Source organism: Triturus cristatus, chromosome 2_2, assembly GCF_964204655.1.
Source record: "Triturus cristatus chromosome 2_2, aTriCri1.1, whole genome shotgun sequence".
Lineage (NCBI taxonomy): Eukaryota > Metazoa > Chordata > Amphibia > Caudata > Salamandridae > Triturus > Triturus cristatus.
This window is the reverse complement of record NC_140582.1, coordinates 257,513,235-257,536,916: the sequence shown is the minus strand read 5'-3', so window position 1 is coordinate 257,536,916 and position 23,682 is coordinate 257,513,235. Positions and strand designations below refer to the sequence as shown.

At 43.6% G+C, this 23,682-nt stretch overlaps 1 protein-coding gene across 2 annotated transcripts in view; it reads left to right on the top strand.

Moving 5' to 3' along the window:
• SLC44A1 (solute carrier family 44 member 1) overlaps positions 1-23,682 on the top strand; it is a 419,880-nt gene that overhangs the window by 351,611 nt on the left and 44,587 nt on the right. For both annotated transcript variants that reach the window (XM_085641304.1, XM_085641303.1), the window contains exon 10: positions 4,609-4,774. In XM_085641304.1, coding sequence (XP_085497430.1) covers positions 4,609-4,774 — 166 coding nt within the window. The remainder of the gene's footprint in view (positions 1-4,608; positions 4,775-23,682) is intronic.

Here is a 23,682-nt window from a genome sequence, read left to right as displayed (position 1 = left end):
GTACCTTGTTGAATTCCATGAGGCCCGCTCTAACCCTGACCCTAGAGATGACCCCTAGGACGACTACAATGTTGATTCCCCTGAGGGACAAGGATCCAGATCTCTATCCCGCCAAATTCTCCCCTCCGGTTACACTACCTCTTACCTGAGGTGGTTCCCAGGACTGCCACCTTCCACAAGGTTGATCTGCATACCATCCAGGAATACCATGACTGCCTAATAGAGAACATGTCCATTCAACACCAAGGAACCCGTTTGGGCAGATACACCAAAGGTAGATAAAAAAAAGGGAAGATAAAAAATACAAACCCTACCGACCCATCCTACATCAGCAGACAACTCCTACTGGATTCTCTGGTGGGTCACACACCCCATAAACGTACCAATGCCCAAGAAACTGGCGATGCCACTCCGCCAGATAAAGAGTGTAAGAAAATTAATGCAGCAGTCACGAAAGTTGCTGTACAATTGGCCTCGCAATGGAGGATTGCTAATTTAGTCGGCTTGCTATAATAAGGCCCACTGGGATGATTTGGAGGGACTGCTCCAGCACCTACCAGAAAAATACAGACCGTGTGGCCATCAGCTCACCTCTGAGGGAAGAATAATATCAGACACCACTTTCAGGTGTGCCATTGATGCTGCTGATACTTTGGCTAAAGGTATCGACTCTAGTGGCCATGCTTGCTCTGTGTCTTTGGCTTCACAGGATGGACGGCACATCTCCACCACATGACATCAATGTGGTTTCCACATCAGTCACTTGGAGCTGCTGGCCATCCAGCTAGCATTCAAGGCCTTCTTACACAAGGTAGGCCTCATCAAAACATGCAACACGATGTCAATGTTTTTCCTTCAGAAACAGGGAAGTACACACTCCACAGCTGTCAGTGGTGACGGCGCAGAACATTAGGCATTGGGTACTTCGCCACAAGATACATTTGCTAGCAAAGTGCATACCAGGAATGGACAACTTTGCGGACCTACTAAGCAGGGTAGGGTAACAAGTCCATGAGTGGGAACTCAATCCTCAGTTTCTACTTTGAAACTTCTGTTGTTGGGGGTTTCATGGTAAACCTATTCACAAATGCCAAAGCTTCGCCTCCAGGTTCCCACACCCACAGTCCATGGGCAATGCACTGTGGATGAACTTGTCATGGCTACTCTTTTCTTCCTGTCCCACGTCTACGGTACGTGGTTTGGAAGCTTCTGAAATTGTCCCTCACCCTCATCCTGGTGGATCCCACTTGAGCCAGACAACCCTGGTTCACAACTTTTCTAGACCTGTCTGTAGTTCCCCATGAGAAACTGCCCAACTGGTCAGATCTCGCGTAGAACCAAGGCGCCATCAGGCATACGAACAGCCAGCAGCTCAATTTGGCTCCTGAGGCCTTAGTGCTTGGTTACTTGAATCTGTTTTCGGAATGCATGTCTATCCTTAAAGAGGCCTGTAGGCCCACCAAACTGACCTTTTATGTGGCAAAATAGAAACGGTTTGCCATTGCTGCCTTTCCAAACGCATTGAGCCGTCAGTCAGTCCATGACATACTCGGTTACCTTCTTCAGCCATCAGACCTTGCTTAAACCTTCATTTGGCTGCAATCACAGTTTACATACAGAGTCCTGGTCATTTAAGCTTTAATGGAAAAACTCAAATGGGTTGTCACGCCCAGGGTGCCTCCAGCCCCTTTTTGGAACCTCAATGTAGTCCTAACTCGACTCGCAGGCCCTCATTTTGAGCCCCTCTTGTGCCTCTCCTACAGTGCCTCTCTTGGAAGGTTGCCTTTCTCTTTGCTATCACTTCTTTGGGTGTGTGATCTAGCTCCAAGCTCTTACATTAGAGGAGCCCTTCTTTCAGGGTCAATCCAACATTTTCACCAATGCTAGTATCCCCTTCCAACTTAATCAAATCATTAAGCTACCAGTTTTCTTCCAGCAGCCAGACTTTGTGGCAGAGAGGGCCCTTCATACACTAGATGCTAAGCAGGCCCTCATGTATTTACATTGACTGGATCAAGCTCTTTTGTAAAACTCAGCAACTCTTTGTTGCTTTCACTAAACCACATAAAGGCCACGCTCTTTCTAAGGTGGGCACAGCAAGTGCATTAAAACTTAGTACACAAAGGCCAAAAGGCATCTGCCTACCCACCCAGGACCCACTCCACCCACAAGAAGGGGGCAGTATGGCCTTCCTTGTCAAAATCCCCATAGCTGACATTTTTAAAGCAGCTACCTGGTCCACTCTATACGCGTTTACCATATACTACTATGTGAAAGTCTTAGCACCCCAACAAGCCAAAGTTGGCCAAGTTGTCTTACGTACTCTTTCACAGTTCTCTGCAACATCCTCAGGTTAGCCACCACTTTACAGTTTATGCTGAGCATGTGTATCTACAGCTACATATGCCACCAACGGTATATGTTAACCTGTAATCATCTGTTCATGGGACCAAGTGCTGTAGATTCACATGCACCAACCTTTCTCCCCCGAAAGCCTCTGCGTGTTGCAGACGTTCTTCTCTCTTTTTGCATGGTCATTGCCCTTTTCTTTTCTTTGCTCCATTCTCATCCTCGCCTGCTGTGCGAAAAATAGTCTGACAGTGGAGCATTACCATTACATGTGCATTACCAGTCATAAGAGAAGTCACTGTACCTCGTGACTCAAAAGACTTATTCGAAGAAAAACAAGTTGCACTCACCTGAGCCCAACACTAGATGGCAGGAGTATGGAGAGTATGTGAATCTACCGCACTACATACTATGAACAGATGCATACAGGGTAAGTAACATATTCCTTACTAAACAAGTTTAGTTTCAACTCCCAGTTTGAGCTAGCAATGTCTAAGCCAAATGTAGCAGTAGTCTAGGCTGTCTGCAACATTGAAGTTTCAACTCTGGCACAGTGCCATATCCCAGTTATCGTTTACTGTTTTGGACAAGCACAAAAATGAATTTAGTTATATCTGTAAAAAGTTGTTACAGTTAAGTTCAACAATCAAATCATGTTTTCGGGGAATTAGTGGTATATTTAAGATCTTTAGCATCATGATACCGTGTAGTAAATGGTGAACATGCCCGAATGCTGTAACTACTGTGAATCAATTGCAGATGTAGTGTTCCTCACCCAGGACATCTTCACCACCAGATAGGATAAATCCAGTCATGTCTACTGAAACGTGGCAGAGATGTAGTACAATGTGAACATTAGTTTTTATATTTAAAAAGTCAGAAACATTGAGTTGATTTTGCTATTGACATTCATAGTATTCATTTTAATTTGAAAGTGTTTAAATTGCTTCACACAGCATCCTAAAGAGTTGTTTGACACACGGTGATGATGACATTTACTAATTCTTTTGCTTTACAACATTTGGATCTGATAATGGTGTAATCAGGACCAAGGGCGTTTTTCACCACCCGCTATATCACCTTAAGCGGGGATGCTACAGAAGCAGATTCTATTGTTTTATGACCCTTAACTTTAATCTCGAGCTGCTGGTAAACCTAAGTCAGAGGGAGGAAGGGTGACAGAGAGAAAGAAAAATATTAAAACGGCAAAGAAAACATAAGATAGAGGCAAATGAAGTGAGACCGCATAAAGGAAAGAAAGTAAAGTGGAAATAATGAACGAAGGAAAAAGAAGCATTCAGAAAAGAGTACAAAAGTACATGGGGAATCAGAAAAAAAGATGGAAAAGAAGGAAAAGAGTCAAAAAAGAAAAAGGGTGGAATGAAGAAAGGGATGGTACAACGAAATAAATTAGAAAAATTAAAGTCGAGAAAAAGGATGGGCGACTGAAGGAAAGACCAGATAAAATAATTAATGGAAGGAATACAAATACAAAAGATGCAAAGAAGGTGTGAAGGAACAACTTGAACATGATATGAATAGAGATATTGAGAAGGATGGAAAACTAGAAAAAGGTCCGCTGGAATGAGAGAAGAACAGATAGAAGAAAAGAAAGGTAGAAAGAATGAAATATGCACAAAAACAAAGGAAGATGATAGAAAGAAGGAAGGAAAGCATAAAAGAAATGAAAGAAGATGGAATGGATAAATGATAGAAATAAGCCAGTACTGGTAAATGTGTGTTTTTTGGCCAAATTCCTTTAAATTCTTCTGCAAGATTCGTAATGTTGCACCAATTTGAACACATTTTACCCAAGGGTACAATTCCCATGCCACTTCATAGGAAGAGTTGGTGTCACTCACTCTACTTGCGCATTTATAGGTATATATGGGTTGAAGTTGGGGGTCTTTTATTTTTCTGGCTACTCCCTTGATCTGGACTACTAAATTCTCCAGGTTGTGGCAACTGTGGAATGGTGGTAAACTTGAGAAGCATTTTGATGCAGATTGGCCGTATTGCTTATTGCACATAGCCCCTTTGTCTGTTGGCAAAGTTGTGATCTTTATCCGTTTCAGCCAGATACTTGCTTCATTAGACTGCTGATAATAGAGACTGTGTGGTATAGCTAAGTGAAACCTAATCAATGAATGTCCAGCTGTAAAGTTCAGCCTCTTAAAGTGGGGGAGGGGGATTGTATTTAAAACTAGTATTTTCTATACTTCTGTTCACATTAATTTGTGATTGATTGGTCTTTGTCAGGTGACCCTGTGAGGAATGACCAAGGCTATGTGGAGTTCAAGGTGGCAGGACCGCTGCAGCACATGTGGTGGTACCACTTGGTGGGTCTCGTATGGATCAGCGAATTCATTCTGGCCTGCCAGCAGATGACGATTGCTGGGGCTGTAGTGACGTACTACTTCACCAGGTAAGACCTTCACAAAACCGTCTGATCTTTCATTATTACCTCTTTTGGCTACCGACAAGCAACCATGTTGTGCACCACAATACATGCTTTGACTTGTGTTCCTTGAACCATCTGTGTAAGAATCATGTAAGGTCAAAGAGAACTAGACAGTGATTTCAGCACAATGATATTAATCAGTCAGGGTGTGCATCATAAATATCGAATCCAGAATATTGAGGCATGAAAATATCGAAGACAAATGTAAAACAGTAAGTAAGTTTAGATTTTCTATACCCAACTCTGCATATATGCACATATATTTGTACATTGGTGATATATATATCTTCAAAGTATGTAGATGTGGAGTTAGGAACAGTAAATCCATACTTGCCTACATGCGCTTATCTTTCGATATTTTGTCCCTCAATACTCTGTCCACAATATTCTTGTATGCCGATGTTCTTGGGCCCGATATTCGGTTGTACAACCATCATCCAGGTCCATTGAATTGGATTATACTGTGGCATTGGGCCATCAAGTTTACGTTCTCTTTGCTGTAACTGTAGTGGTAGATAGAACCCTCTCTAGTGGCTTAAAGGGTGTGGGCCAAATTGACCAGGCAGCCTATGTATTAAATAACCAGTAGCTGAACAAAACTGACAGTACTCACCATGACACGTTCAAAAGAGAAAATTACTTTTATAAAAACAAGTAAGGCTCTGAATTGATAGGGTCATCTTTTAAAAACTGTGTACTGACCATATCCCAGGAAACACCTACATTGTTCATACTTGTCTGTGTTGTTAGGGGCCGAACTTTATGATGGAATTTAAAATGGACATGCCTCTGATGACAACCTTACCAACTCCCTATGAACAATCCTGTTGTGGGATGTGGCAAGGAGGACCGAAGCATGCAGACCTCCAGCTACAAATTGTATAGACATCATTGGCACCGTGTCCCAGAGTCTGATCGTTGTAGTGTTTTGAGTGCTGCTTGGAAGAGAAAATGCTGCAGGTCTTTGAGTTGGGCAGATGTTGGACATATCCCAAAAAGTGGTGAATACCCCACGCATGGCCGTGTACCGCCTGGTGGTAACATGAGAGACTTTGTGATGCATGTGGCTGACCTAGAGGAGAACATAGAAGCACCTGTGGAATTATTGGCATTCCTAAGTTTTAAGGAAAGCAAAACAGTTGGTCTACACAGAGAGCTCAGATATGGGAAGGGGGGGGGGGTGTTAACATTACTACGGGCTATAAACCAAGCTACTTATTTCATAGCTATAAAAGAGGAGGTGTATTGCAGGTAGAGGAATGGTTTCTGACACGGATAGATCTGAAGAGCAGGCCAGTGAGTGTGCACCTAGGCTACTCCCATGATAAAAATATGCAGACTTGGGCAGAAAAGGCGTGCAATGTGCGGGCTGTGGCCATTCAAGGCCCTTCAAAGAATCTGCTGCTGTGGACAATAGATTTCAGGCAGAATGAAGGTTAGCATCCTCATCTGGTTGGAAACTATAGCAAGGGGCCTGCTGTAGGCAGTGCTGCCTGACCCTGGTATATACTGGTACGGCTGATTCAAGGTAGTGTTCCACAAGCTGAAACTGTCAAAGGAGACACATGAGAGCAGGGGGACTGGACTGCCCATCATGCACTGCCTTCGAAGAGACAGAACATTCTGACTCGTTCAGGAGACAATGGACACACAGAATTGTGAGGCATCTGTCTGTACCATCTCTGGGGATGCTGGGGAAGTGTTATTAGGGCAACTGGTTTCCAGACAGAAGGAAGCAGACCGAGAGGAGGAACAACCAGTCTGAGAGGCCTGACTGCTCATCCCTCAGGTTGTGAAAACAGCACAGTGGATCCACACTGAACAGTAACTCTTGAGTTAGTGTTCTGCAGTGGGCTCTCTTAAATCCTGGTGCCCCATCTTTGAATGCAAGAGGCTCTCACTTCCAAGAAGAGACATAGTATGTACACCCGATCCTTGTGTCATGGGAGCATAGTGAGGGCTGGCAGGGTGTGAAGAGGCTGGCACTGTAGTTGACATGTTGCCTCTGTGGCTCACCCTCTGGGGGTAGTTGGTCTAGGAAAGGCTTAGAGTCCCCAAGTTTCTTGCTGGATCTATAAAATGGTATTCAGGTGCCTCCAGAAGAGTTTATGTAGGCAGTGGCAGATGAGAGAGTAAAAGGACAGGCAAGTGGGCAGCAGCTCCGAATAGTGACATGCAAAAGGAATGAATAGACCAGACCCTCATACAATAAGCAGCCCATGATGCAATAGCTTAGAACAGTCCTGGTAACCAGCAATGAATGCCACTACCGGCGCTGTGTGAAGAACAATAACCATTTATTTATTCTAGCTATAGGGAGGAAAAAAGGTTAGTCACTAACAATTACACTTTATGAATCTATACATTCCTGAATATCAGTCCATGTAACCTGGTGAGGATGAAACACAGTTCTTTTTTTATTGTCCCTTATTACCACTTCCTAAGTGCACTTGGGGAAAAAACACGTTAACAGTGAGACCCCATTGGTGCACTTTCAAACCAATGGTAGGGTGTGCTGCAAATGGGATGTCTGTATCTAAATCACTGCCAGTGATGCAGGGTAGGGTGCAAAGAAAAGTTGAGCTGGCCACCGGCTTAACAAAACTTGAGCCCCCCCCCCCCCCGCTAGGTACGCGGAGGGACCCCTTCTGGACTCAATCAGGAGCCCTCCGGCCAGAGTACTGTGCCGAGGGGGGTCCCCTGGAGCTTAGGAGCCCCCCGCACCACGGGGCCTGTGTTACGCCACTGTAGCTGGCACCACACATGGACTGAGTTTCTTTTATGCTTGGCGTACCGTAGACTGATCCAAGGATAAGACCTTCTCTCCACTCAAGATATGTAAAAAAAAAAAAAAACTGCTGAGCCTTAGGCACTCTACCAAATCATTTGGGTGAAGGGGACTGTGACGCTGGGACCAGGGTGAATAGCTGTCCAACTATAGTGGCCTGCCCTGGTGGGGGTGGGCTACTCGTGTAGATGGAAGGAGCAGAACCATGGGGGCTGTGCCCTGTCAGGTCCTCCCGCCGCTGTTGTGCTGCCGGTTGTCAAGTAGTCACCCTGCCTTCTGGCCCTACTTTTTTAGGCATTGCAGCGGGCCGGGACTTGGAGCTAATACTGTCTGCTGCATGTGCTGACTAAGTGAGGGGGCATCATTCTGCATTGGTGCACTGCACAGCCTATACCGCTGTCGTGCAGCCAGCTGCCCACACTGCTCTACCTCCTGGAAGGTGCTGCTGTGAATAGGGCCTGTGCCTGTAAAGCTCTGGGGCCACCTAACTAGTATGCCACATCCCATTTCAGATATCGTGCTCGGAACTCCCCCGGTGCGCTTCATTCACTGATGCAGATCCCCCTGCCGAAAAATGATTGACTCGCTGACGGGTCCCCATACTGTCCGTTGTCCTGAGGGGACCAGATCTTGGAGCCACGTGACTTACTCCAAGTGACGTTCCCTATACCCATTGAAGTGCTACTGAGACCCGTTTATAATGGAACGCCAACCAGGTTTCCGGCCAGCTGGTTCTGGGGACCGGAGGCAGGATAACTGACTGCCCCAGTGCATTTTCTTGTTCTTGGTTAGATCCTTGTCCTATGTACAGTTGCTCTGTCCCCCTCGTTGCTGTCTGCTGTCCCTGCTGGCGGATACTGGCTCCTCTGTGTCCCTCCTTGGCTGAGCTGGATGCCTGCCTCTCATAGCGGGCCCCTCTTTTGCTATATTTGCCGATGGCAATAAATTATCGCTCCTGGGATCTGCACTGGGGTTAATTTTCCCGCCATATCCACCGAAATGGTTAAGCCGACCAACAACAAGCCAAACAAGCCATTGATAAGCACAAATCCACAGTGCCAACGGAGCAAAAAGCCCCCAAGGGTAAAAAAACAGAAGCTGTCCGTGTGGCTGCAATGTTATACAAACTCTGAGTTTAAAATGTATTGATCTAAAGATAGACATGCTATCTGCCCGGCTTGATAATTTTCACCAACGAGTAGACCATCAAGACGCTAGGGTCATGCAAGCAGAGACCAGTATCTCTGATCTAGAGGATGACCCCTGCGCAATGGAGAGTGACCTAACCATGGCCCTGCTTGAGCTCAAGGACATGAAAGCAAAGAACAAAGATTTGGAGGGTAGGTCACGCAGAAATAATGTGTAGATCCTAGGGATCCCTGAGTCTACCACCGGTAACAATAGGAAGGCCTTTTTTGTTTAGAAACTGTTGGCAAATCTCTTTGGCCGTGATGGGTTCTCCACTGCCTTTGTTGTAGAAAGGGTGCATCGCATGCTGGCAACTAAGCTTGACCAAAATCTGAGCCCCCTCATTGCACGATTGCTAAACTATAGGGACAGGGAATTTATACTGCAACTAAACTGAGACATGCCTGAAGTATGCTATGAAGGCTCTGGGATTCATTTTTACCTTGACTTCACACCAAACGTCCAAGAAGCTTGGTGTTTCTTTATGGAGGTCAGGATCTTGCACAGTCAGTCTCTTAAGTATTCCATGCTGTTTTGCCACCAAGCTGTTCCTCGAATTTAAAGGAAATATTTCTTTACCCTTCCCAGTACTGCCCTAGACATTATCGAACATCCCGAGGAAGGGAGAGTCTCCTTCTGCCTCATCTAGCCCATCGGCTATGTGTGGGAGACTGGCGGCAGAGCACCACTATACTCCGCAATAAAGATTGATGTCTGCATTTGATTATTGACCATTGTTGATCTGTGTGATGTATAGTTCTGTCATGTTTTTCAAACTGAGCTTCTACAGTTAGCTTTTCTTCTGTTGATGTCTGTGATATAGTTATAGTTAGCTGACTGGTGGACGTTATGCTGAAATGGGACAAACAGGCTAATTTGGGTATCATTGATTGTGACTAAAGTTGAGCCTGATGCCGCCCATGTGCTGTGAGGTCACCAATACACCACTAATTGACATACTGAGACACCACTCAGGGCTCTGCTCTCTTGGCACCCACACACATGAAGCCATGTGCCCCAGGGCTGCTCAGCCCTATAGTTTTTTCTTATTACTTGTTTGTGATCTCTTGCAAGATGTCTAGGAGATTCACCAACAATTGGGGTTGGCAGGTGGTGGGAGGGAGAGGGTTGTTAGTTAAGGATGCTTACATTATCCTGTCATTTCATGACATAGGCATATATAGATCTATAAAAACACCATCATTGCATACAGATAAATTGTGGTCTCATGGGGTCATGGTGTTGCTCCCTAAGCATCCCCACTACACTTGATATACACACTGATGGTTAACCTTCCAACATGGAATGTTAGAGGACTGAACAACCCTAGCAAAGCCAGGCAGGTTGTGGCGTTCCTGACCCAGCACCATATCGACATCACCTTTCTTTAGGAAACACATTGCAACCCAATGACTAGGCCGACTTTTGCTACGTCGTGGAACGCACACTTCTATTTCTCCTCTTACTCCTGAGAGGTGGCTATACTCGAAAACAATCAGTTTCTCCCGGGTGGAGAGTCTATAGGATTCTGCTAGCATGGTGATGGCTGGAGTACTGGATGTCCGCTGGCACTTGGCTATTAATGTCTGTGGCACAAATGTTGATGACCCGGACTTCTTTACTAGCGTATTACAGCTCTGTTCGAAATATAGGGAATGGTCAACCATTTGGTTTGGGGATTTTAACCACACTTTCCTCTCGACACTCGATAGATTAACTGCAGCTTTGCAGTCAGACTTGCGTGCAAGTCTCGCCATCCCATACATCATGCCGACATACGGCCTAGTTGACGCTTGGCGGTTTCTTCACTCCAGAGCCGCAGAGTGTACTTTTCATTCCTCAGTACACGGGCCCATTTCTAGGTTGGATATGTGTCTCATTTCAGACGCGCTCATGCAGCAGACTTGGGATATAGTAATATTCCCTCATACCCTATCTGATCACTTGCCCCCCGGTGCAGCTCACTTTCAGCTGCCAAGTCCGTTACACTGTTCTACTCCTGGGAGCTGATGTGCCCAGAATTGCAAGATCAAGTCTTTTGCGCCAAAATCAGGGAGGTTATTTTGGAGTATTTCCAACTCAACGAGAATTCCATGACCACTGCAGCTTCAACCTGGGAGGCTTTCAAGGGGTACATTCGAGGTGTATAGATCTCCAAATGCACATCGGTGCTAAAATCGATACCCAGGCACCTGTCACTCTTGGAAACATGGCTCAAGAGCCTCAAACAGCTATGCCTTAGATCAAAAAGTCCCTTTTAGCGCAGCTTCAGGACACGTTGCAGGATTTAGAGACAAGGCTTAAGGCAAAGTGCTGTACCTGGCATATGATGAGGGTGATCAAGAAGACATCACGCTGGCCTGGATCGCCCGGCTTGACGGGAGGTGTAGGTATGTGCAGCATTCATTGCACAGGAGGGGGCATCACCACTGATCCCACCGCTATCCTGGCAGACTTCTCGCACTTCTATGAGAACTTTTATGCATGCACATCTCAAGCGGACCAGGCTGGTACCTTGATCAGGTTGCACTTACATGGCTGGATTGTGAAGTTAGGGAACTATTGAACTCTCCCATTACCCTTGAAGATATTAAGAGGGCCATAAGATTAAGAGGGCCATAATGAGTCTCCCTAGTGGCAAGGCCCCAGTGAAGATGGTCTACCTATTGAATTGTATAAAGCGTATATTGATATACTGGCCTCCAAACTCCTTTATGTATACTACAGCCATTGAATCATGGAGCCTTCTGCACTCTGCAATAGAGGCAACTATAACAGTATTGCTCAAGCCCAACAACGAACCCACCAAGTGCTCCTCATATCGCCCCTTGTGCTTGCTCAATGCAGACAGTAAGATATTTGCAAAAATCCTCTCTGAGACTACAACCATGAATGCAATTCTTAGGCTTATCCGACCAGATTGGCTTCATCCCACAACCAGTCGGGCTTCCTCCCCCAACGATCTACCTGTTTCAACCTCCGTACATTAACGGCTATATTACATAGTGCATCCTCTGCTTCCCTCGGCTGCTGTACTACTAGATGCAGAGAAAGCATTTGATTCACGAGACTGGTTGTTTGAGTGAGGTCCTTCGTTGACTGGGTATTGGGCACGAATTGTTATTGCTTATTAAACACAACCCTGACTGCACTACACTTAAACTCTACTTTGTTTGCGGTTGGCAGGGCACTAGGTAGGGGTGTCCACTCTTGTCTTTGCACTGGCTATAGAGCCTTTAGCTTGCTTCATACAAGAGTTGCATTCACATCGGGGACTATCCCTGGGCAATACGCCACTGATAATCTCCTTGTATGCTGACAGTTATCCTGTATGTGCAGAAGCTGGAGATTAATCTAGCTCCTCTTGTCCGAGAAATAATTCTCTTTTTTTGGGCTACTCTAGGCTACAAATTAATTGGTCAAAATAGGAGGTATTCCCTCTCACTGACACTTGTAAGGAACCCACACTGGAACACTCTGAGATAGAGACCTTGGGATCTGGGACACCCTGGATGCGGATGACCTGAACCACAGTAATTATGGTACACTGTCTACCAAATTGAGTCGAGCATCGAGAGGTGGATTCAGCTTCTGTTGTCCCTCATTGGGAGGATCTCCTTAATAAAGATGGAGATATTGCTTGAGCTTTTACATCAGTTCACTAACATACCTGTTCATTTCCTGCATTAATTTTTCTGGCGATTGCATCAGATATGGCGTGGGGGTCAACCTTGTATGTGCTGGAAAGTGTTGGCATGCCCTAATCAGTGAGGTGGGCTTGGGTTACCCAACTTTTACCTATAATATCTGGTGGCGCAGACTCATTGCCTAAAATACTGGGCTCTAACTCACTGCATGCACACCCATGCACGTCAGGGATGGGCGAGCAAGAGCTTGAACACACACACTGACTGGGTCGTATTTGTGCACCGCCCTGAATGGCACGACAAGGCATGGATATGCTTGCCTTGACGAGCAATGCATGATGAGAGCTAGCCTGAAAATTGCATAATGACATTCCCTCTTCCCCGAAGCTGCCGGCTGCAGATGATCCCTCTATTGCCTCCTAGTAGTGTGAGGGCTGTCAAGGGTCTGCAGCGGTCGAATATAAGCACCATTGGCTACCTATTTAAAAACAATACGTTTATCTCTATTAATTTCTGTACCCGCTTCGATGCTACTCCGTTGATGCCCTACTCCTGCAGGCTCCAATCGTTGGCTAAGGCTGGCCTTTACACGTATCAGGCACCATTGGCAGACTTACAAAACCTCACAGCATATATAGACAGGGCTGAGGAGGGACGCTCAATCTTGTGTCTTTACTCTATGTTCCTAGCAGATGTGTTGAATAAGCTACCGAAAGCTAGACTTAAATGAGAGACCTCCTAGGTGTATCCTCCTGTCTGATAAAACATGGGAATACTGTTGCGGACAAGAAAAAAAAAGAAATATTGCTCTCCTTCAACCATAAACTTTTACAATTGAAATACTCGCACCAATCCTACTATACTCTAGAATGCATATCTAAATTTAATTAGGGCACTGAAATTAAATGTGTAGATGCGAGCTCCCTAATGCAAACTTTCTCCATCTGGCCGGGAGCTGTCCCAACCTTACCTCATATTGGCGGGATGATTTCTTGGTGGTTTCTGACATCATGGAGACTCCAGTTGACCCTTCTCCTCAGACAGCTATAGTGGGAGACACCTCCAACCTCCCCTCCTCATATCTGCATCTTGTCATCTTTCTCCTTGTTTTAGCTGAAAGATGTGTGGCCATGAGGTGGATGCAGAGAAGTATGCCGTCTCTAAGGGGGTTGGTATGGGATGCTTACTGTCAGGGCATGTCAGAAAAGTATGCTGAGAAAATCCACCCAACTGCTCATCCAAACGATATTCGGGTACCATTTTGTGTCTATCTGCAGCGTGACACTGGGTCACTGCCACAAATCTCGCCTGTTCCGTGAGCTGATGGGGACTCACTGTGAAATGCTTCACATTGTGTCACGTTATTCAATGCTCTGCAGTAAATGCCACATATCTGGCATAACTGAAGCTCATATGTATGTGCTGTCTTAGTATTTAGCTCCTGTGAAAAAATTACTAAACAAAGTTATAAGAAAATAGCCCATTGTCTCAAGAACAATGTTTAGTAGCATACACCACTCAATTGAAAGCTCCCAAACTTTAGTCAATGAGGTGAATGGCCCAGAGCATTCTCATTCTGCCTCGATTCCACCATAGCTATTTTTTATCCTCCCCTGGGCAACATCCAGGACTCAACTTCACCTACTACAGCATACGTTTTTTTCCCTCCTGGCCAGGAGAAGCTTCAGTAACAATGCAGACCTCTCCTCATAAGAAGTTGCAGACTCTCTTGAAGCCTGTTTGGTTTGTGGATTAAAGAAATTATTGCAGATAATCTGCATTTTTAAATGTATTTATAGCCGTCATCCAAAACCTAAGGCATCTAAATGCAATATCTGTAAGACTTTCTCTTTAAAGCCCCTTCGTGACTGAGACAAACGCCTAGCCTGCAAGGCACAAGTGATTCTCCCACTTCTGTGGATGTCCCCTCCTGAGGGGATGATTCGGCGACCAGTGACCCATTAGCAACTTAACTACAAAGATATCAAATAGGAAACACTAGGAGGTCCTTAACAAGTTCACCAAGGAAGCACATGTAGAATCAATATCTGTTACAAAAAGAGCAGACCTCTTCTCTTGATTCAACCACCCAGCATTTTGACCCTTTACTAGCAGAAGTGACATGAATAACCTGCTGCAGCAGATGTTCTGATGTACTTCTTATTAAAACCATCTTACAAGGGCAAAATCCCTTCACTTCGTTGTCAACGGGTACCTCATTCTCAATGGTCACCATCTCATCGACTATCACTTCATTGTGTGCTTTGACTCAGTACCTTGGCCATAACAGGATGGAATTTGTGTCTACCTCACTTCCCCGCTCTTGGTTCGATGGCTTTCCTCCCTATTTTAGTGGTTGTTCCACCTACGAGAATTTAGGTCTCACAGCTTTATGATTGGTGATGCATTTTCCCCCTGCTGATGTCAGACCTTGCATCTCAGTGAATGAGAGAGAATCTTTTGTCTCCCTCTTTCTCCCACTTCTTGGCAAGCCCCCTATTTTCACTCTCCCCTTTCAGTCCTCACACCAAGCATCCACTGCGTTCTTAGCCCCCCTTGCAAATTTGTAGCCACCCACCCATGTAAGCAAACACATGGGTGCATATTTATTTATTTTTACAAAATCCGTTTAAAGATGGCTGCAATGGTTGTATCTACATCAATGGTGGCCGTCTCTGAACAGGATGTATAAAATAAAATGCGTTCAAAGATGGCCACCATGGGTGCGTGTGCATCTGTGGCAGTCATCTTTGAAATCATTTTATTTTACATTTTAGAATTCATTTTCAGAGATGTCTGTTGTGGCTGCATGCATCCGCATTCACAGCAGCCATTTAACATAAAACAGAAAGTATGGCAAAGGCAGTTGGCTTGCCTAGTCTTGTTACTATTTGTGGGATTTTGATCAAAGTTAGTTAATTAGTACAGTATTAAAACCGCTAAAATTATTGCAAATTCCCTTTAGGTGTTGACTACCACATCCTTTATGGGTATAATTAAGAAACCATCCTCCAGGATTTCTGTCCAAGCTGAGTCTGATGAAAGAATTCCTCCACAGCACCAAACTAGCCCAAATTCCGACCGGCTCTTAATTCTTTTTCCCAAGCTGGAACGCAAACCTGAGTTAAGTAACAAAAATGCCATTCATGAACATTGCACCGCACTTGCATGTGCATGTAAAGTCAGGATGTTTTAAGATCGCAGTAGGATCCAGTTGGAATGCCTTGAGCCCTGGAGACAGGGGTTCTAGAGCTGGACCTGGGAGTTCTCAAAAGTTGGAGGCAGCTTTTTCAGGACTTCGTATGACCTTGCTTGACATAGTATGGCAGCTCTCTCAAAATTATAATTTATGGTGTTTGAGGAGCATCGTCGTATCAGTACGAGTCTGAAAGTCATGTGGTGTTTTTTTTAATTTAGACCCTTTTGGGTCCACTGCAGTGCTGTTAACAATTTCCTCCTATTTTGTTCGTTTGACCTCATGTTAGCGGCTTACATAAATAACCTTTGTTCATGCACTGGTTGCAATTTGCATGCGAAAAACCAGAGAAAGGACATCATTAAGTGCACCAGAGGCACGCGCTGTGTTTACTAACGTTCGAACAATGAGCCTGGAATACTTATGAGGAAAGCCAGAAAGGCTGAGACGTGCCACTCTTTCTTAAGCAGGTTTGCTTTGAAGTTGTCCTGATATGAATGTTAATTTCAGTTCAGAACCTTTTCCTTCTATTTGTGTTCTCGTCATACCATTATTTAGTGATCATCGGCCCCAATGCTCCAAAAATATAATATAAGTATGATTTTGACTAATCAACAGCAAAGGTCTGAACAATTAGCAAGTAATGCTTTTCTAGTGCTGATAAAAATCACAATACAATTTTTTTTTTAAAAGGTAAGAATGAAAAGCAAGTTTAAATGTGATCTTGATTTTCTCTTGGTGATGTGAAAATATTAAAACAGTCTAAATTTCCTAACTGAAATTTCAAGTTGACTATTCGCACCGAAAAGCAAGTTTGTATTGGTCATTGCTCAGCCCAGTTTTTTTATGCGAACACACAGGTAGGTTTCTATTCACGTTCCAGCAAGCGTGCTTTTCAAGTCTCTACACAGTAATCTGCCAGCACTTAATAAAGCAATTGATAATTTGATTCTTTTTTTTGGCCATCGAAACCTAGTGCTGCAGCTGCATTTATAGTTCTTTCTTGAATATTAGGTGCTGGCAGTGGCGGCTGGTGAAATTTGAAAATAGTTGGGCATTGAAGTCGGGTATGACTTATGTATCGATCAAGCTTAATCAACAAACGTGGACTTCGGGGGTAGGCCTCCCCCGAGAAAAAGTTTTAAAAAGATTGGCAAATGGTGCATTTGAAAGCAAATTTTAATAAAGAATTTATTGAAAAAGGAAGAAAATGTATAAAACAATTGTGAACGTGTAGTCTTGAAATATTTAAACACATTACAAACTGCCCCATATCTTACTGCAGTAACATATTCAAGTTACCGTACTGCGCAAATTGTACAGTGTGACAACTTTATACCCTTTAAAGTGTGTGCTTACCCGTTGCCTTGCCCTGCATGCAGCATTGACTTTGGAAGAAAATGCTCTAACAGGGCTTGGGGAAGCACCCACAGCTGCTGGCTGCAGTCGGTCATATAGAAATATTTTAAGACAGGGCTTTAAGTGGGATGACAGAAGTGGGCGTCTCTACAAGGAACGTGGCTTAAATACGTAAATTACTTCTCTATGATTCCCTTAGTGTGTCACCACACTTGTATTTTGGTTTCTCTCGGAGTTTTCTGTTATTGTATTCAGATATATAACTCAACAACTGAAACCTGCCAAGACTTTTGGCTTTGCAATATTAGCTGCTCAAGATAAATGAGTAAAAATGATTTTGTTGCAAATAATTAATATTGAAAATCGTCCATATCTGAAATTGGGAGACCATGTATTAAATGTTATTGAGGCCTGTGGAAAAGAGTATTGGTCTTCAGTTATGTGCACTTTGTTAGACGTGTTAGCCCTTTTTCTCTCAACAGCTCCTCCCTCTGCATATTTTAAACCTCATCTTTCCGCTTTAGCACCCTCTTTTCACTCTCCTGAATGCACTTCCACGAGTCTCCTTCACTTCACAGCCCCCAAATATGCACTGCATTCACTCACGTGTAAGCACTTATTTTTCTTTTACTTTCGCCTTGTCAATCTTTTAACTGTGCATACCTTTCACACACATTTTCACAGAATTTCAGTTCAAACTGTAATACCTAACCATTGCTCTGTGTGCTCTGCAGAGATGCCAACCTACTGACAGGCACTGTGAGAATCTTGCACTGTCTTCAGCCTCGGCGTCAGAGCTCTGAATCGCGGCCCGTCCTAAATACCTGGTGCAACTCGGTTCAAAGTTTACGCAATACAAGAGTAAAAGGAAGCACACAAAAAATACAAACACAAAATGATGGCAATAGCTAACTCTCTTAGGGAATACAAGATGAAGTAAAACAAGTGAAATAGACCAGGAACTAAATTGCTGACATACATTATCTTAATATTGTAACATTTATTGTTTAGAAATCAATGTTTTTGGCATTATGTTAAGGGCATGAAGATAGGGCCAAATGGGACCATTTTTAATGTCTGTTTTAATGCTATATGACTGAGCCAGATGCCCAGAATTACGCAGCCACAAACATCTAGCAATTCTAACTCTCCTTAAAATCAAAATGTCCGGAGTGGGGATAAAACATTATCAGACCATTGCGCCGCTCAATTTAAATAAATCAGGACCTGAATAACCACTTAGTATGCACACCATATTCGAGACATGCATACTCCTAACATTTTATGTTTTTTCTGGTATTCCACAAATCAGGACACTTCATGCACACATTTCTTATCCCTTTGCGACTGACTCCCTCAAAAGTTGAAGATATTGGATCAATTTAGCCAGGGAACAAAAGCCTTGCACGACTTTTGGATCAATTTTGCTGGGGAACAAATACCACAGCTCCACTTCTTTAGGGACCAGCGACATCCAGGCACTCCCTGAGGTGTCGTCACAGTGGGGGAGTTCTGATTGACCAGGTCTCTGAGGACAATATAACTGATACAAATTTAGCATTAACACTTACAATTACCAAGGACAAAGCACCAAATCTCAGTTACCGTGCTCACATCCAATCCTAACCTGTGAATAATGGGAAAGGGTTAAATCTATGCATGTAAATGGCATCCAGCCTCATGCAGGGATGCAGTGCCCGAAACTGTGATGTTGGCAGCGTTGCTAGCCTACAGTGGGTATCACCAAAGACGTCCATGGCACTGAAAGTCGTTAGAAAGATCAACCCTTTGTCACATTGAAGAAAGTTGATTTACTGCCTGCCTTCCAGCTCCTTGTTCAGAGTGAGGCAGGGCAGACAGCCTAGGACAGGCAGCCCAGACTAAAATACATTGATTTACTTAGAAATACTATCTGATATCGTATCTAAATAAATCAATGCATTTAATATTTTTGCAGAAGAGATGTTGAAATTTCAGAGGGCGCAACTCCAGAGCCCTAAAACCGAAACAGTCACTGGGCGCAGATATGTTTTTTTGAAAGTTCATGCAATGCAGGGAGATTAAATGGTCAACTATGTCTGTGCTTGTAATACAGCGGCTACAAAGGCCCTTTGTGTAAGGGTTCTGTCAAGGAACCACTAAATTCTAAAGTAGAGATGCATGCTAATCATAAGCGAACAAGGTTACGTTTGTTAGATGAACTTCCAGAGAAGATGTAAAATGGGAAAATCTGCCAGCAATCTATGTTGATGATAGGTAGTTTAATCTTTGGTTCAGTATTGATTTATTTAGATCAGACTTAAATTGCCATTGTCACTTATTTTTCCTGAGACACTTTTTCCACCCAAGATTGTATAAAGTCTGCACTGTTTCTCAGCTTGCTACTTTGATTGTTCCAGTAGTTAGCCGATCATGATTTTATGGCAAGAAAAAAAAGGTTATTCCCTACCTTGAACCAGCATCTAAAAAGTACAGCTTTAAGGGTCATAGGAGCAGCTCTGGCACTGGCTCTGTAATAGGACTAGTAGTTTTAAGGTCCCGCCTAGGCAGCGCACATTTGCTGCTCTAGGAGGACCATCGGTGTTTACTTTTCAAGCACTGCACTTGTGGCGGCATCCACCTTGCGGGAGCGAGCAGCGGCGCGCCACAAGCACGAGTGCAGTGCTTGAAAAGTGATGACTGCTCCACCCAGCGTGCGCGCACCACTCGCGGGCTCACCTCCTGCTCCCCCTCTCTCTCACAACAAATAACTTTCGCGGCCGCGGGGCCACGTTTGTGTTTCAGCGCTTATTTAAGTTAAAAATTGTGTTGTACCAGTCTCCCCCCGAAACTGCATTTACTTCTACGTATATTAATGGGAAAAATTAAGTTCCTTTATTTATTTTTTTCCAAATCTCGCTATTTTTCATTTCAAGATGTTGGCATGTATGCTAATGTGTAGGTAGATAAACTAAACGTCTACATCTAGTGTGACAAAATGCACCACTGTGACAGTTCTGCTCAGAGAAAATGAGGGGCAACACCCAATTGGGCGGTGTGAGTTGGACAGTAAGGCCATCAATTTCACGAGAACACAGAAGTGTCACCTTAAACAAACAATGCTATCAAAATGCAGACAGTGTTTCCAGAGAACCTGCGCACAGTGCCAAAACAAAAAGTTCACCAGGGACCTATCTGCTCACGCTGCTCCGGAGGGGTGCCAAGTGTCCTTACCGGTAAGCCCAACGGTCCGCATCAGCTGTGTATCAGCAACCGCAGCCATGGTCCGGCACAGCCCGAGGCCTGCTGCTGCTCGCGAAGCCTCGGTGTTTCCTGCTCCCGCCTACCCTTCTGCCACCTCCCACACGTGTGCCGCTCCGCCCCTTCGCTACCGCTCTCAGCAGAGCTCATTTGACCTGGATCCGAGGTGAATGCATCGGCCGAGGCTGCCTCTCTACCCTGCTATGAGCTGCTGCTAGACCCGGAACAGGCACATAACCGGGTTCCATGGGGCGATGTCTACCCTTCGGCCCTGATTACACCCGGTTCTGGAAATTAAGGACAGACACAAGCTACAGAATACTGGCTAAACGGTACTGGTGGGCTCAACTGCCAACCACTGTTAAATCTTGTAAATTATTACGTTGGAAGTTAACGCTAGAGTGCAAAATTCGGTGTAATTTTTACTCGCGAGTTGCATACCTTTAAAAAAAAAATCTGCATTTCAAATAATAGGATGTATGCATACATGCAAAACAGGCATTGGCATTGCCAATAGGTCTCGCCTTTGGGACCTTATAAGTATTTAGATATGCAGCACAATATCTTTGGTGCAACAACATTAACTGGTGCATGGTTAAACACTTATAAGGTCCCAAAGGCGAGACCTATTGGCTATGCCAATGCTTGTTGTTGCTAGTTACAGAGCCTGCCATAAGGTTTAATTCCAGGTGGATTTGGTGTTCTTAGGTGGATTTGTGAATAATTAATAACTGCCGCACACAGATTATCTAAATTATGCCTAAAATGTTATTCGACTACTGGCAAAAAATGTCATACTATATGACATTACGGGGTCAACGTTTGTTGAAAATGGAGTTGGAGCAACTGAGATGGCGTGGTCACCATTTGAGCAAAGAAACAGTTTCAGTCCTCCTGTCGGCATCTGTTTGATAATGTCACGTGTTTTCGATTGTCCTGCCTAGGTAATTTACATGAGGTAACCGGATCAATACATTTACATTTATTTTCTAGTTGGCCAGTTTGCTGGGAAGTCTCTGTTGGCCATTTGGGGAGGTTGATTGCAAAGTTAGGTCGTCGTCGTATGTTAAATTGGCTATCTGGTGTGGGACCAGCTTAGGTGGAAAAGTGTCCTTTTTGGTCAATCGTTGACATGGGTCTGAGACAAATAAGCAAAATTACACATAAGCGAAGATGTATCCCTGTCTTAGACTGTTAGTTGGTTTGGGTGTTAGTCTGCCATCTGATGTAATTTTCGCTCAAACCTACATTTCAGTCTTAGATTTAATATTGATTCCACAATGCCCCAGACCTGAAATGTGCAACCAGATCTGCACACAATCATCCCAGTCGAATGCGGAACTGTAGTTAACAAGCCATGTAATTAGTTTCTTGTTGGAGCTGGAATTATCTTTTTTTTTGACCAATGAAAGGAGGGTGAAGATCTTGTCAAGAGTCGAACAACCAGGTTGAAATTAAGAGGTTATTTTACCTTTGCCCAGTCTTCTAGTTTTTCTATAATTAGTCTGCTAAAAGTGTTTCCTCCTGAATCCTACAAAGCAATTCATTTATGGTTACTTGAATCTCATTTACTGTGTTTTTGAGTTCTAGTATTTGAAACGGCTTTAGTCGTCTTGGCAAATTTTTGATTTTCCACAAATCTGTACGTAATATACCTGCTTAGAGGGGCTTTTGGCTACAGGGCTTTTTCCATTGGTCTATTAAATTGACAGTCACAATATGCTTCCGCTCACAATAGCATGCAGCGAGGAGCAGTGGGACAATCCACTTTAACATTGGCTCCCTTCTCTTTCAGTGATTATACAAAGCCTGTGCACATTGTTTACTTCTGATTTAAAAATGCATTTTTCTCTTCAGAGACAGAGCTTGTTTAAACTCTTTTTTTTATTTTACTTATTCTGTATATTAATTTTAAATCAAGCTATTTATTTGATCTGCTCTTTGGGTCCCCAGACAGATGGCGATTTATTTTCTATCTCCTATTAGAATGTAAGAATAGTTTAGGCAAAATTGTAGCTGGCTGCTATTTGAGTGTTTACTTATATGGTGATTTATTCTCATCTCCCTCACGAATAATAATTTTATTAAAATGCATGGAAAAACTGAAAAGGGTTTTTAATAAATAATTTAAAAATGCAGCACTAGTAAAGCGCCCACATTTCTGAATATTTTTTCTTAGTTGTACAAATGTAATATGGGCATGTAGCAGCCATGTTTAGTTTTTTCTCTGTTAGTGGCATAAGCGTGCAGTTGGAAAAAAAACAGCTTTCCTAGGCCAGACCCTTTGGCTTTGATAACGCTTATTATGGATTGGGTGCAAAATGTGAAGGCGTTCAGTTGATTTGCACAACGTTTTCTTTTCCGAAGTGCATCAACTACTCTACACTTCACAAAATCATTCTCACAAACTCAAGCTTTCTTCTTACCGTTCATAGAGATATTTAATCCTAGAATCAACAGTTATGTTTGTGCAGCTTTTCACAGGAGAAAGCCTGGTTTTAGCTTCAAAGTTCCCAGCAATACTTAGGAGTAATGCCATATTGTGAAGGAAGTTCTGCACAACTCTTGCATCCATATACCCACGTGTCTCCAAGATGTTAAGCTATCATTGACTGATTTCATGTGTCTCTTGTAACATTTACAAGATTAACATTGGAATATGTAGAAAATCTGCTTATTACATAATTTCAGGGAAGATCTGTTGATTGTACAATGAAAACTCCCCTCAAATGTGTAGTAGAAAGCAAAAGAAACATCCTTTATGGCGATCCTGACACCATGCACATTTAATGTGACACTTTCTTCATATTATGGCACTACATGGATTTTTTTACTTGCAATATTTTAAGTTACAAAATTGGCAAGCATTGGCAAAGGCAAGGTGGTGCAATGGTTATTGTGTTGTGTTATTACAAGCTTGTGCCACATAAATAAAAACAAGCCTCATTTTAAAAACAAATGCTGGCCAGAGGATTGTCCCACCATCCCTGTCACTGATGATCACTTCTTAGAGGGATGTGCACATGTTGACAGGCAAAATGCTGCCACTTAAAGTGCAATAGAGCCAATGACTGGAAAGAGCAGACCCATTGCTCTTTGCTTTATGTTGTGCCGGGCAGAAGCAAAATGTGAATAACAGTTGAACAGATCAATGGATGAAGATGGCTGACCAAAAGCTCACATGGTTTTGTGTGCGTGTGTGTACGTTAGTGTATGATTTTTTTTTTTGTCAAGAGGCTCACGAGACTGTTAAAACTGTCTCTAGGGCAGTACTAAAACTGTATGTTCATTGCTGGAACTCGCCATTCCCTCCCATACTGCATGTGCTTTACTTTTATGGAGTGAAATCTTTTGATAAATAACCACTGGGTCATTTAAGGATTGGAGATTAATATCAAGGATCATGAGAACGTTTAGCTTCTACTACATGCTTTAATGTTTTTCCGGTTTCTCA